The 12,623-nt window shown below is 34.8% G+C and overlaps 2 protein-coding genes across 7 annotated transcripts in view; one reads left to right on the top strand and one right to left on the bottom strand.

The window, feature by feature from the left end:
- The window catches only part of LOC136033112 (phospholipid-transporting ATPase ABCA3-like), a 177,832-nt gene that overhangs the window by 85,035 nt on the left and 80,174 nt on the right, over positions 1-12,623 (bottom strand). For all 4 annotated transcript variants that reach the window (XM_065713741.1, XM_065713739.1, XM_065713740.1 and 1 more), the window contains 2 exons: positions 10,418-10,591; positions 1,066-1,247 (listed from right to left, as the gene is read on the bottom strand). In XM_065713741.1, coding sequence (XP_065569813.1) covers positions 1,066-1,247; positions 10,418-10,591 — 356 coding nt within the window. The remainder of the gene's footprint in view (positions 1-1,065; positions 1,248-10,417; positions 10,592-12,623) is intronic.
- The window catches only part of LOC136033115 (uncharacterized), a 104,931-nt gene that overhangs the window by 15,829 nt on the left and 76,479 nt on the right, over positions 1-12,623 (top strand). The window lies entirely within an intron of this gene.

A 12,623-nucleotide genomic window follows, 5' to 3' on the forward strand; every position in this document is an offset into this window, starting at 1 on the left:
CATTTATCATCTTATCGGTTACTGATTTCTGATCTTATTGAATGATAATGGATATCTCATTTTGTTGATTAAGAGATATCACGTTATCTAAAGTCGATGGTGGAACAAAAAGCGATAATTTTTACTTCCGTTTTCCTGAAGCCCTACTTCTGTATGCCGCTTAGGTAAACCACCAAAAATTATGAAATAAGAGCAATAGTAAATTGAAAAAAATACATATACAACTAAAAAAAAAAGTAAAACACATTTCCACACATTATGGTGACTTCAAACCGTAGTTGAAGTTTCTGCAAGTAATAAGCATACTTTTGTTTTCACCTAAATCCAAAGTAATTTTTTGTCAATTTATTTGATTTTTTAAAGTATTTTCGTGTTTTGTCATGCTAACTGAATTTATTTCACTATTAAATATATTTTGGATCCTTAGTGGGTGTAATTTTAAGAAATGAAACTTAAAAGCATTAAAAGCGAGGCTACACTACCACAATCGATGGAAAAGTAATGTCAATTATCAATTATTGATGCAGCTTTTTTAATTAATTTAATTTTTATTTTTATTTTAAACGGCTTCCAGAAAGGCTAAGTCTGTCTAAAAATGTTTCTACCAACATAGATGTAGTCCTTACCAGCTTATTGTTAAACTTTACACTCGTGTCCAAACCTGAGTTGAACTTGACGCTGAAAACAAGAGTACGCTGAGCACCACCCAACTTCGATTTAAATTAGGTTTGGCCTGAAAACTCAACTGAAGTAAAACATTCTCTGCAGTTGTCTTTTAGTTACGAGTTCAGTAGTGGGTAATCGTTAAGGGTCAAGGAGCTAAACCAACAATCAGTATTTAGATCAGCCTATCATTCAAAACTAATGCGTTAAATTGTTTATTCTACTTGAGAATCTCAATTTGCTGTAAAATTTATATTTGATGAACTAAAGGTTATCAAATTGTGTTTGTCACGTATTGTGAACTAAGTGCAATAGTTATTTTTTGTGTTCTTACAAACAGCTTTCCAACGGCCGACGCGATCCAGGATATCACAGGGTAAAAAAAAAAAAAAACCTACTTACGGTAAAGGGAAAATACCATTTCTTGGGAATACCAAAATCCCCAGGAAATAGGGCCTCCAAATATAGAGCAAGGATAAGATAAATCACACCGTCAACTGCCACCATAATTGTTGCGTCTCCAAATGAAAAATTGTCATCAGCAGAGACAGGAGTGAAAAATGTCGACCATTGTAATCCAGCTCCTACAAAGATTCAGTATACTAGATATATTTAAAATAGCATTACCAGCTTTAAGCTCGTACAAACAAAGATTAGTTTGCAAAGGTCGACAAAATTATAAAAAACAAAGATGATTGTTTGGCTCTTTTAATGTCCTTGCCAGTTTTAATTTCTGATATATGGTACATGTATAAACACATCTTATTTTGGACCTTGATAATCAGTTTCTAATAAACAAAATGTTTCAAAATGAACACCGGATTCCTTAGTCCCCATTGGCACGAATTCATGAGATTTAGGGGCAAGATAGAAGGAGGGGGGGGGGGGGGTTAAATATATTTTTCCCTTCTCACTCAAGTTGAAAAGCCCATGTGTTTGGGCAGTATTTTTTGAAGAATTGTGACAAAATTCAAACTTAAACGTAAAGAGCAAAGGTTTAGGAAATTGTGGTCCACCGAATTCTGTTTTTGCTCCCTATTAGTAAATTTTTTATATTTAATTTCTGACCATTTTTTAAATAGTGTCAGGAAATCGTCTCACCTTAATGTAAAATATTCCCAAGAATAATTTCCTCCCTACAGAATATCCCCCGAAGAAAATTCCCCCAAAAATAATTTCTGCAAATTTCCCAATAACAAATACTACATGTGAACAATAGGCAAAATGTATAAATTAGAGTCCCTTTCCAAGGTCATTGTGAGGTCTTGTCATTCCGAAGATTTATTTATTGAACAATTCAACTATGCTGAATCGAATGGTTATCTAAAAATTTTGATAAGGCATCTTGGGAAAAAAGAGGGTCAGAGAGACTAGTTACCCTTGATGCTTTTAGATCGAGTATACTAGTTTACAAGAGCTTACTAGGGTACTAGTGTACTAGAAAGTGTACTAAAAGTTTTGATTCACGTTCGAATGAGCCTTCTTCCAACCCCCAATGATCATTGATTCGATACAATCACCCCTAGGAAAAAAAAAAAAACAATAAACAAATAGATACACTTTATTGATTTTTTTTTCTGGCAAAAATTACATTATTCCACATTTTTGTTCATTTGACTAAGCATAAAAAGCTAATTCTTCTGATGTATCAAATTGTAGTTTTTTAGTTTTGCTTACTATTTGACCGAGTCACTCCTTACTTACAGTTCGGTTTGAAGCGTTAGAATCACAAAAACATTTAATGAATTATAAAAAGCTTTCCGATGAAAGAAAAGAGTAACATTAAAATTTGAAACGAACAAAAGTTAGACTAAATAGGAAGGTGACTACACCTCAGAGCCCTTACTCTTTGCACCAAAGTTCCAATATATTTAGATACTGACACCTATGAAGCAAGGTTTAAAATTTAAAATTACTGTAAGGAACGGGGATTGATATAAATAATGTAATCAAACAGTTAGTGGTAACGAACTGTAGTAAGGAGCGACCCGGCTCAATACCAAAACTCTAAAAATTGGAATTTTGATACCAATAGCTACATCAAAAGAATTGCATGTTAATGCTGATTTTAAATATATAAGTTTTATTAAGTTTAGTCTTACACAACAAAAGTTACAAGCCTGAGAAAATTTGCCTTATTTTAGAAAATAGGGCGAAACAACCCCTAAAAGTCATAAAATCTTAACAAAAATTACACCATCAGATTCAGCGTATCAGAAAACCCTATCGTAGAAGTTTCAAACTCCTATCTACAAAAACGTGGAATTTTGCATTTTTTGCCAGAAGGCAGATCACGAATGCGTGTGTATTTGTTTGTTTTTTTCCCTCAGGGGTGATCGTATCGACCCAGTGGTCCTAGAATCTCGCGAGAGGGCTCATTCTAACGGAAATGAAAAGTTCTAATGCCCTTTTTAAGTGAACAAAAAAATTGGAGGGCAACTAGGCCCCCTCCCACGCTAATTATTTTCCCAAAGTCACCGGATCAAAATTCTGAGATAGCCATTTTATTTGGCGTAGTCGAAAAACCTTATAACTATGTCTTTGGGAACAACTTACTCCCCCACAGTCCCCGTGGGAGGGGCTACAATCACAAACTTTGACCAGTGCTTACACATAATAATGGTTATTTGGAAGTGTACAGACGTTTTCAGGGGTTTTTTTTGCTTAGGGGGAGGGGTTGAGAAGAGGGGGATATGTTGGGGGAACTTTTCTTGGAGGAATTTGTCATGGGGGGAGAAAATTTCCATGAAGGGAGTGCAGGATTTTCTAGCACTATTAAAAAAAATAGCGGAAAAATAAATGTGAAAAAGTTTTTTTCAACTAAAAGTAGGGTGCAGCATTAAAACTTATAACGAACACAAATTATTACGAATATGATGGGCTAACCTCCTCCTAATACCTCGCTCTTTACGCTAAAATATTTTTAGTAATTTCAACCATTTATTCTACGGCTTTTGTGATTCAGGGGTCATTCTTAAGAAATCGGGACAAAATTTAAGCTTTAGTGTAAAGAGCGAGGTACTGACGAGGGGGTCAACCCCCCTCATATACGTAAATAAAAACATGAGAATACAAAAGTTCGTTACGTAAGCTAATTTGTATGTTACGTAGTTCTTTTACTAATAAAAACATTCATAAAATATTAAAAGTTCTAGTTACCTTTTTAAGTAACCAAAAAATCGGAGGTCAACTAGGCCTCATCCCCCGCTCCTTTTTTTCTCAAAATCATTTGATCAAAACTATGAGAAAGCCATTTAGCCAAAAAAAAATAAATATACAATTTTCGTTTTAATTATTCATCTGTGGAGAGCCAAAATCAAAACATGCATTGATTCAAAAACGTTCAGAGTTAAATTAAAAAACACGGTTTTTTAACGGAAAGTAAGGAGCGACATTAAAACTTAAAACGAACAGAAATTACTTAGTATATGAAAGGAGCTGCTTCCTCATCAACACCCCGCTCTTTACGCTAGAGATTTTTACTGTTTTCAGAAATAGAGTTAAGAGAAAGAGTCAAACTTAAGCGTAAAGAGCGGGGTATTGATTCTGCTCGTTTTAAGTTTTAATATCGCTCCTTAACCTTGTTTTTGTTATTTTTATATATAAGGAATACGAAAATAATTTTTGTTCGTTTAGAGGTCTCAATACCGCTCTTTGCTTTATAATGGAAAACGAAATTTAAAAAATAAAGTTTCTTTTCCTTTTTAATATTATATCTAGGTTTCTCTTAATGAGAACCAGGGTTTCGTTTGGTTCGCCAAACGAAAAGCAGATCCTCCTCGGCTGGGGTGGGAAGATATCGTAAGGAAAGATTTAAGGGAAAATGAGAATTTTTTGATTTTGTAAGAAGGGGGGCTTTGAACATATTATGATCGAGGACGAGCATGCATAGCTGTTTTGGCCTCAGGCAGCTTGGTGCTACAGCGAGTTGTTAGTACTAGTAGTAGTAGTTTTCTTAAATTTGAGGGAACTGCCACCTTTCTTAGCCCCAAAATTTATGATAAAGTGCTACTTTTGTATAATAACTGTTGAAATGGTGAAAATTATAAGTGTTCCTAAAAATAAGCAACCCTTGAAGTATTTTAGTGACTTGAATTTCAAAAATGGATTTTTGCATCATAATTTCCACGATTTCCAATGGGGGTCTTTTTAAAAAAAAATTTCTTAGGATAGGCAATCATATCACTGACATGGATAAAAAATACTCCTTCAAATAACAGGAGGATTGCAGGTTACCCCTCCTCCCTCCAGATTTATTTGAAGGACAGCCTCTGACTTAATGTTAAGAACTTGAATCGACTCAATAAAACTTAGAGCAACCAAAAAATTTTTCTGTCATCCGTTTCTTTGATAATCAAAATGTGATAGCATGTAGGTATTTATTTTGGTTCTAGGCATTTCCCCCCCCCCTCCTCCAGAAAATACCCCACCCCGAAAAATAACCCTTTTTGTGGGAAGCGCCTCTCCCGGAAAATATCCCCGAAAAATTTCCCCCAAGGAAAACACACCCCCGTGGAAAACATTCCCCAGAAAATATATCCTCGCTGAAAGAAAATTATTCCCAAAAATTTACTTACCACTGAATATTCCCCCAGACAATTCCCCCTTGCAGAAAACTTTCCTCGCGAAAAAAAAATTGGTTATTTCCCAATAACCAATCAAATAGTATTTAATACTATCAGATAAAACCCGATAGTATTTAATACCCAAAACTAACACATAGTATTTCGTCCTAAATCTTTGAAATTAAAATTATTATTAAATGAATTAAAACAAAGTTGCCATCGAGCCATGGCTATGAAACAGTTCGTGGTAACAAACTGTTGTAAGGAGCGACCCTGCTCAATAGTAAACAAAACTCTAAAAACTGGAATTTTGATACTAATAAAACATCAAAAGAATTGGATTTTTATGATGATTTTAGCTACATAAGTTTAATCAGACTGAGTCTTCCTCATCAAAAGTTACGAGCCTGAGAAAATTTGCAATATTTAGGAAAATTGGGGGGAAACCCCCTTAAAAGTCACATAATCTTTTCAAAAATCACACCATCGCATTCAGCATATCAGAGAACCATACTGTAGAAGTTTCAAGCTCCTACCTACAAAAATATTAAATTTCGTATTTTTTGCCAGAAGACCGATCACGGGTGCGTGTTTATTTGTTTTCTTTTTATTCTTTCTTCTTTTTTTCCCCAGGGGTGATCGTATCGACCTAGTGGTGCTAGAGTATCGTGAGAGGGCTCATTCCAACGGAAACTAAAGTGTCTTTTTTAAGTGACAAAAAAATGGAAGGTATTTAGGGCCCCTCCCACGCTCATTTTTTCCCAAAGTAAACAGATCCAAATTTCGAGATCGCCATTTTGTTTAGCATACTCCAAAAACCTAATTCCAATGTCTTTGGGTACGACTTACTCCCCCACAGTCAAAGGGATAGGGCTGCAAGTCAAAAAATTTTACCAGTGTTTAAGTATAGTATTGGTTATTGGGAAGTGTACAGACGTTTCGGGATTTTTTGGTTGGAAGGGGGGTTGAGGTGAGGGGGTCACATGGGAGGATTTTTCCATGAAGGAATTTGTTTTGGGTGAAGATCACTTCCATGAAGGGGGCGCAGAATATTCTAGCACTATTAAAAAAACAATGAAAAAATAAATATGGAAAAGTTTTTTCAACTGAAAGTAAGGAGCAGCATTAATACATAAAACGAACAGAAAATATTACGTATATGTGGTCTCATCTCCTCCTAAATACCTCGCTCTTTACGCTAAATTATTTTCTGTAATTTCAACTATTTATTTACGGCCTTTGTGATTTAGGGGTCATTCTTAAAGAATTGGGGTAAAATTTAAGCTTTAGTGTAAAGATCGAGGTATTAACAAAAGGGCGAACCCCCTCATATACGTAATAAAAATATTCAAATATAGAAGTTCGTTACGAAAGTTAATTCGTAAGTTACGTATATTTTCTCGTAGTAAAAAACGTTCGTAAAAATTAGAAGTTCGAGTTGCCTTTTTAAGTAGCCAACAGACTGTAGGGCAACTAGGCCTCCTCCCTCACCCTTTTTTCTCAAAATCTCCCGGTCAAAACTAAGAGAAAGCCATTTAGCCAAAAAAATCAAATTAATATGCAAATTGCGTTTCAATTATTCATGTGCGGACGGCAAAAATCAAAAACTGTATTAATGAAATTAATGAAACGTTCCGAAATTAAATGAAAATAACAAGTTTTGTAACAGAAAGTAAGGAGCAACATTAAAACTTAAAACGAACAAAATTAATCCGTATGTTAAAGGGGCTTTTCCCTCCTCAACACCCAACTCTTTACGCTAAAGTTTTTTAACTGTTTTAAAAAGTAAACTTGAAAGAAAGAGTCAAACTTTAACGTAAAGACCGGGGCGTTGACGAGGGAAGAGCCCCTTTAATATGTGGAGTAATTTCTGTTCGTTTTAAGTTTTAATGTTGCTCCTTACAATCAGTTAAAAAATTTTTTTTTTTTTTCATTTAATCAAACAGTGGTAACAAACTGTAGAAAGGAGCGACCCGGCTCAATAGTAAACGAAACTCTAAAAACGGAATTTTCATACTAAAAGATACATCAAAAGAATCGGATTTTTATGCTGATTTTAAATATATAAGTTTCATCAAATTTAGTCTTTGTCATCAAAAGTGACGAGCCTGAGAAAATTTACCTTATTTTAGAAAATAGGAGGAAACACCCCCAAAAAGTGATAGAATCTTAACAAAATCACACCATCGCTTTCAACGTATCAGAGAACCCTACTGCAAAAGTTTCAAGCTCCCATCTACAAAAATGTGGAACTTCATATACTTTGCCAGAAGACCGATCACGGGTGCGTGTTTATTTGTTTTTTTTTGTTGTTGTTGTTTTTGCCCCAGGGGTCATCCTAGAATGTCGCAAGAAGGCTGATTCTAACAGAAGTGAAAAGTTATAGTGCCCTTTTTAAGTGACCAAAAAAATTGGAGGGCACCTAGGCCCCCTCCCACGTTCATTTTTTTCCCAAAGTCAACGAATCAAAATTTTGAGATAGCCATTTTGTTCAGCATAGTCTAGTTGCCTAATTAAGTTAAAAGTTAAAAGTTCTAAAACTAAAACTAAAAACTAAATTAAAAGTTCTAGTTGCCTTTTTAAGTAACCGAAAAATCGGACGGCAACTAGGCCACCTCCTTCAACCGTTTTTTCTCAAAACCGTCTGATCAAAACTAAGAGAAAGCCATTTAGCCAAAAAAAGAATTATTATGCAAATTTCATTTTAATAATTTATGTGCGGAGAGCCAAAATCAAACATGCATTAATTCAGAAATGTTCAGAAATTAAATTAAAAAAAACTAGTTTTTTTTTTAACTGGAAGTAAGGAGTGACTTTAAAACTTAAAACGAATAGAAATTAATACGTGTATGAAAGGGGCTGTTCCCTTCTCAACGTCCCACTCTTTAAGCTAAAGTTTTTTACTGTTTAATTAAGTAGAATTAAGAGAAAGAATCAAACTTTAGCGTTAAGAGCGGGGCGTTGAGAAGGGAACAGCCCCTTTCATACACGTATTAATTTCCGTTCGTTTTAAGTTTTAATGTTGCTCCTTACTTTCAGTTAAAAAAAACTAGTTTTGTTTTATTTAATTTGGAGAAAAGGCCAAGACAGATAGTCTGAGTGAGAGGCAAAGCTGGCACAAGCCTTTTTCAGAATTGTATTAGGATGATGTCATTTCACTTTTTGATGGATAGACTATCATCCATCCATCCATCCTAGGGCAGAACTAAGGTGGATTGTCATGGAATAAGGGTAATTTAAATGGTCTGTGACTTTCTAGAAGCCATTTAAAGGCAATTGGAGATCCCGAATAAAAAGTTTACAAATATTTGTTAATAAGCTGCAGAAAAATCCCCGGGAAAAATGTCCCTATGTTTCCTAATAGCGAATACTACCTGTAAGCAATGGAACAATTACAAAACTTAAAAAACACTTAAACTTCTACAATGGGTTCTCTGATTGTTTTGTAATTTGAGAGGGAGGGAGATACCTCAAAGGATGCATTTTAATACCGAAACATCCCAGCTCTCATTGAGCCATAAGATAAATACAGAATTAGCTCTAAGGGGTAGATGAGGGGAGGGTGGAGGTAGAAATTGATACAGTATACCCAGGTCCGTGACCAAAATTTTGCTGAAGGGGGAGGGCACAAAAGAAACGTTAAACAAAACATCAAAAATGTGGAAGTGATATCTAGTCCCTTATGATTTTTGGGAAATTTCTTGTCTACGCTGTTATTGTGAAAGTAAAGAGTAACATTAAACCACAAAATGAGCAGAAGTTACTCCAGCGAGACTGCCCCTTCCTCATCCAGACCTTCATCTCATAGTCGCAGACAACTTAGGGAGTAAGAGAATGCTCATTAGATCAGAAATTGGGAGATCAAGACTTTTCTTTTATAAGTCGGAAGTGATTGGAGACCAGCCACCTTCGGGGGCAAGGGAATATTTTCTAGGAGGTATTTTCCACGGGAGTTATTTTTTGGGGTGTATTTTCTTTGGGGGATATTTACCGGGAGGTATTTTCCCCAGGGCTATTTTCTGGGGGAGGTAAAGGCCAGCCACTATTCATATTTTCTGACTATGACAACCGCTAATTCTGTGTTGATTACACATATGTTTAGATATGATTTAACCCCCGGCAGCGTTATGACCTCGGAGACTGTAAAGCTATGTAAATTGTTTTTTTTTTTTTTTGCATTTGTTGTCGTTGGGGCTAGAATATTGAACATCCAGAGCAAAACATGGTAAGCATATATTTTAAAATCGTGTTCGATTTTAGCCAAAATTGTTATTGAAGGCATCTTCAATATCTCTAATTATAAAGGGTAAAGGTTAGTAGTAGGGTAAAGGGTAAAGTAAAGTAAGGGTAAAGGGTAAAGGTCGTAAAGGTTATGTTGCAGTCTGAATATCTTAGAACAAAATTCATTACGTTGCCTACATGTTTCAAAAACGGCTTATCAAAATAAAAGCTTTGGTGGGTACTAAACCATTTGTAAAATATACACTTAATTTGTTTTAATATTGAACTTCCATGCGGAAATATTAGCCTCATATTCTAATTCAACATTCTAAGAAACCCTCCGGTATAAATTGTGGCAGAAATTGGGTGTTAGGTCTGAAGTATATACAATACAATGTGATTTCTTTTTTTACATTTGATTAAATTTTCTAGATTAGATTAAATTTAAATTAGAGATTATTCTAGGGTTTTTACTGGTGGAGACTTAGGTCAGTGGGGAGTCGTGCTTTCGAGAGTTGAATAGATACTGGTTTCTCAGACAGGATTACCAGATACTGAATCTGAGTTGGAGGAAATATGTGCTAGTATGCGTAAAAAGAGCGTACAGTATTTTCTGCACTATGATAGAATTTTGCTGTTATTACAAGCCGGGTTTTCATTTAACATCCATACCCCTCTCTATCCATTTATGCTATTTTATCTACTTTCCTTCCATTATTTATTGCTTGATGTATTTCATTTTTATTATTTGCCCTTAGTTTTTTTTCGCAAAAGCTTCAAATAATGAGCCCCAGATCCCAACGATTAACTGTAAATTAATTTTTTCATCAAAAATATTGACAACATTACATCTCCGGAAATCACTAAGTAGTAATAGTATATGGACGATGGAAAAGAGCACCATGCTGAAGAAGAAGAAGGAAAAAAACTCATATGAGAGCTACCAGGTAATTTTGACCAGTGCTTACCTGTGCCTTCAAAAGCAGAAACAATTTTCATAGCAAACGCCATAGCAGTGTTGATTATAATAGAAACACCATATTTACTTCCTCGGGTCATTGTCCTGTATTCGTATTCCAGGAAATAAGCAGGAGCATAAGTCAGAAACCATATAAGAGCCGCTCCAAGTGCCGCATTTGATCCTATACAGACAAAGAAAATCAAAATAGTGCTATCACTTATTTTGAACTAAAGTATCGTAACATAGGTGTATAATTCAAAGAAGTAAGGTCAAAAACTACAAGAGCCAAAATCCATAAAAATCCAACATTTGTGTCTCTCTGATAATCCTTATATGATAGCATGTAGATATGCATTTTTGTAATCCCTGTTCTTTTAGTTAACTTTGCCCCAATAGTCCCTACTGGGAACAATAGTCACAAAATCCTTTTAAAACCTTAATTATATGAAAGTGCTGTAAATCCGAAATTTTGTTCTTTTCCCGATTCTGTTCTTTTATTATTTTTTTTTTTAGGAATCACGATGTAATCTAATTTAGACATAGTCCATGTAAAAGACATTCGTTTAGATTCTGTTTTTTTCTTCTTCTTTTTTTTTAAACTCTCTATAGACAAGTCGCAGAATCTGAGATTGGAAAGCTGAATGCATAGTTTTTAAAACATTTAAATTGATCCGCCATCTCAGAATTTTTAATAGCTAATTTATTCTTTTTGGGACACAATTTTAATTCGGTACCACAAAATTGCAGAAAACTACACTTTACTGTGGCACACTCTATTTGGCTGAATAAAACGCTACTGGAAATTTTAGTTTTTGGAAAAAACCTTCTTATAAAATCTTGCAATTTTATAGAACCATTGGTTTTATAGGACAGTCCATGGAAAAAAAAGGAAAAAATAAACACATATCCGTGATCATACTTTTCAAAAAAAAAATGCAGAATTCCACAACTTTGTAAGAAGGACCTTGAAAATCTCTTCAACGGGGCTCTCTGATGTACTGAATTTGATGGTGTGACATCAATTTAGCCTCCTTGGGGAAGTTTTCCCCTTTTTTGAAAATCAGACTAGTTATCTCAGGCTTGTAGCTTTTCATGGAAAGATTTGTTTAGCCAAATTCAGTATATCAGAGAACCATAATGCAGTAGTTTCAAGTCTCTATCTTCCAAAATGTGAAATACTATATTTTTTTAAAAGAGAGATTACTTGTACGTTTTTTTCTGTTTTGCTTCTTTTTTAATTTCAGTGAGTGATACTATCGAGCAAATTTTCCCACAACACTGAGAAAAGGTCCATTCTAAAGGAAATCAAAAATTACAATACCCTGTTTAATTAGCAAAAAGATTATCCCACAGCAAAGTGACATTTTCTGTCATTTTGAGGCGTAAATTTGCAACTTTGGCCTAAAAGCCACAAAAACCATCAATTGAAAATTCTTAGATATCGATCAGGTCTCAATTAGGCATCTTAGGTATCGATAAGGTATTTTAAGAATCGATTAGGTATCTTAGGATCGATCTATAGCTTAGAAACTGCACATTAAACTTTCCAGTTTAAAGGAGAGTAATAACGCAGAATGGCGCATTCATTCCTATGGATACACATAGTCAGAACAAAACTAGACCTACGTTGCCCGGGCAACGTGAAGTGTTGTGGCAACCTTTGTCCGGCTTCGCCGACCTAAGTATTGCGAGAGCAACACTTTGGTTTTGTTTCTTCGCTATCGATCAGTAATCACATGATCAAAGGCTATTCCTCAGCGTTGAAAAAAACAGCAACAAAATAGTATCGAAAGAAGGGACTAAATTGACTTTGCAGCCAGTTGAACTTTATCCTTTTCAATAGTAGACATCGTGACGGATGAAAACTTGGAAGAATATCTTATATTATCTAGTTGGTATTATAAAGCTCTCCGTAACTTTTCAGGATTAAAATACCCTAGGTGACACTAATTATTACGAAACTACCTCATTGTTTTACGTTATTGTTTGTACCCGTTGCGTAAACACTTAATTCTGTCAGATTTAAAAAGATCGAATACAATGTGCACCAATTTGCACAAATTTCTAGCCCAAATAGGAATATTTCTTATTTTACTTTTTATATAAGTTGCTTGGTGTCTCCATGTTTCCCAGGGAAATTTGGTTCCGTTCCTGTCTTTAACTAGAAGCCCGAATTAACCACTCCCTCTCGATTTTTCGACACGTCGATACAA

The sequence above is a fragment of the Artemia franciscana genome, chromosome 11 (assembly GCF_032884065.1).
Source record: "Artemia franciscana chromosome 11, ASM3288406v1, whole genome shotgun sequence".
NCBI classification, from domain to species: domain Eukaryota; kingdom Metazoa; phylum Arthropoda; class Branchiopoda; order Anostraca; family Artemiidae; genus Artemia; species Artemia franciscana.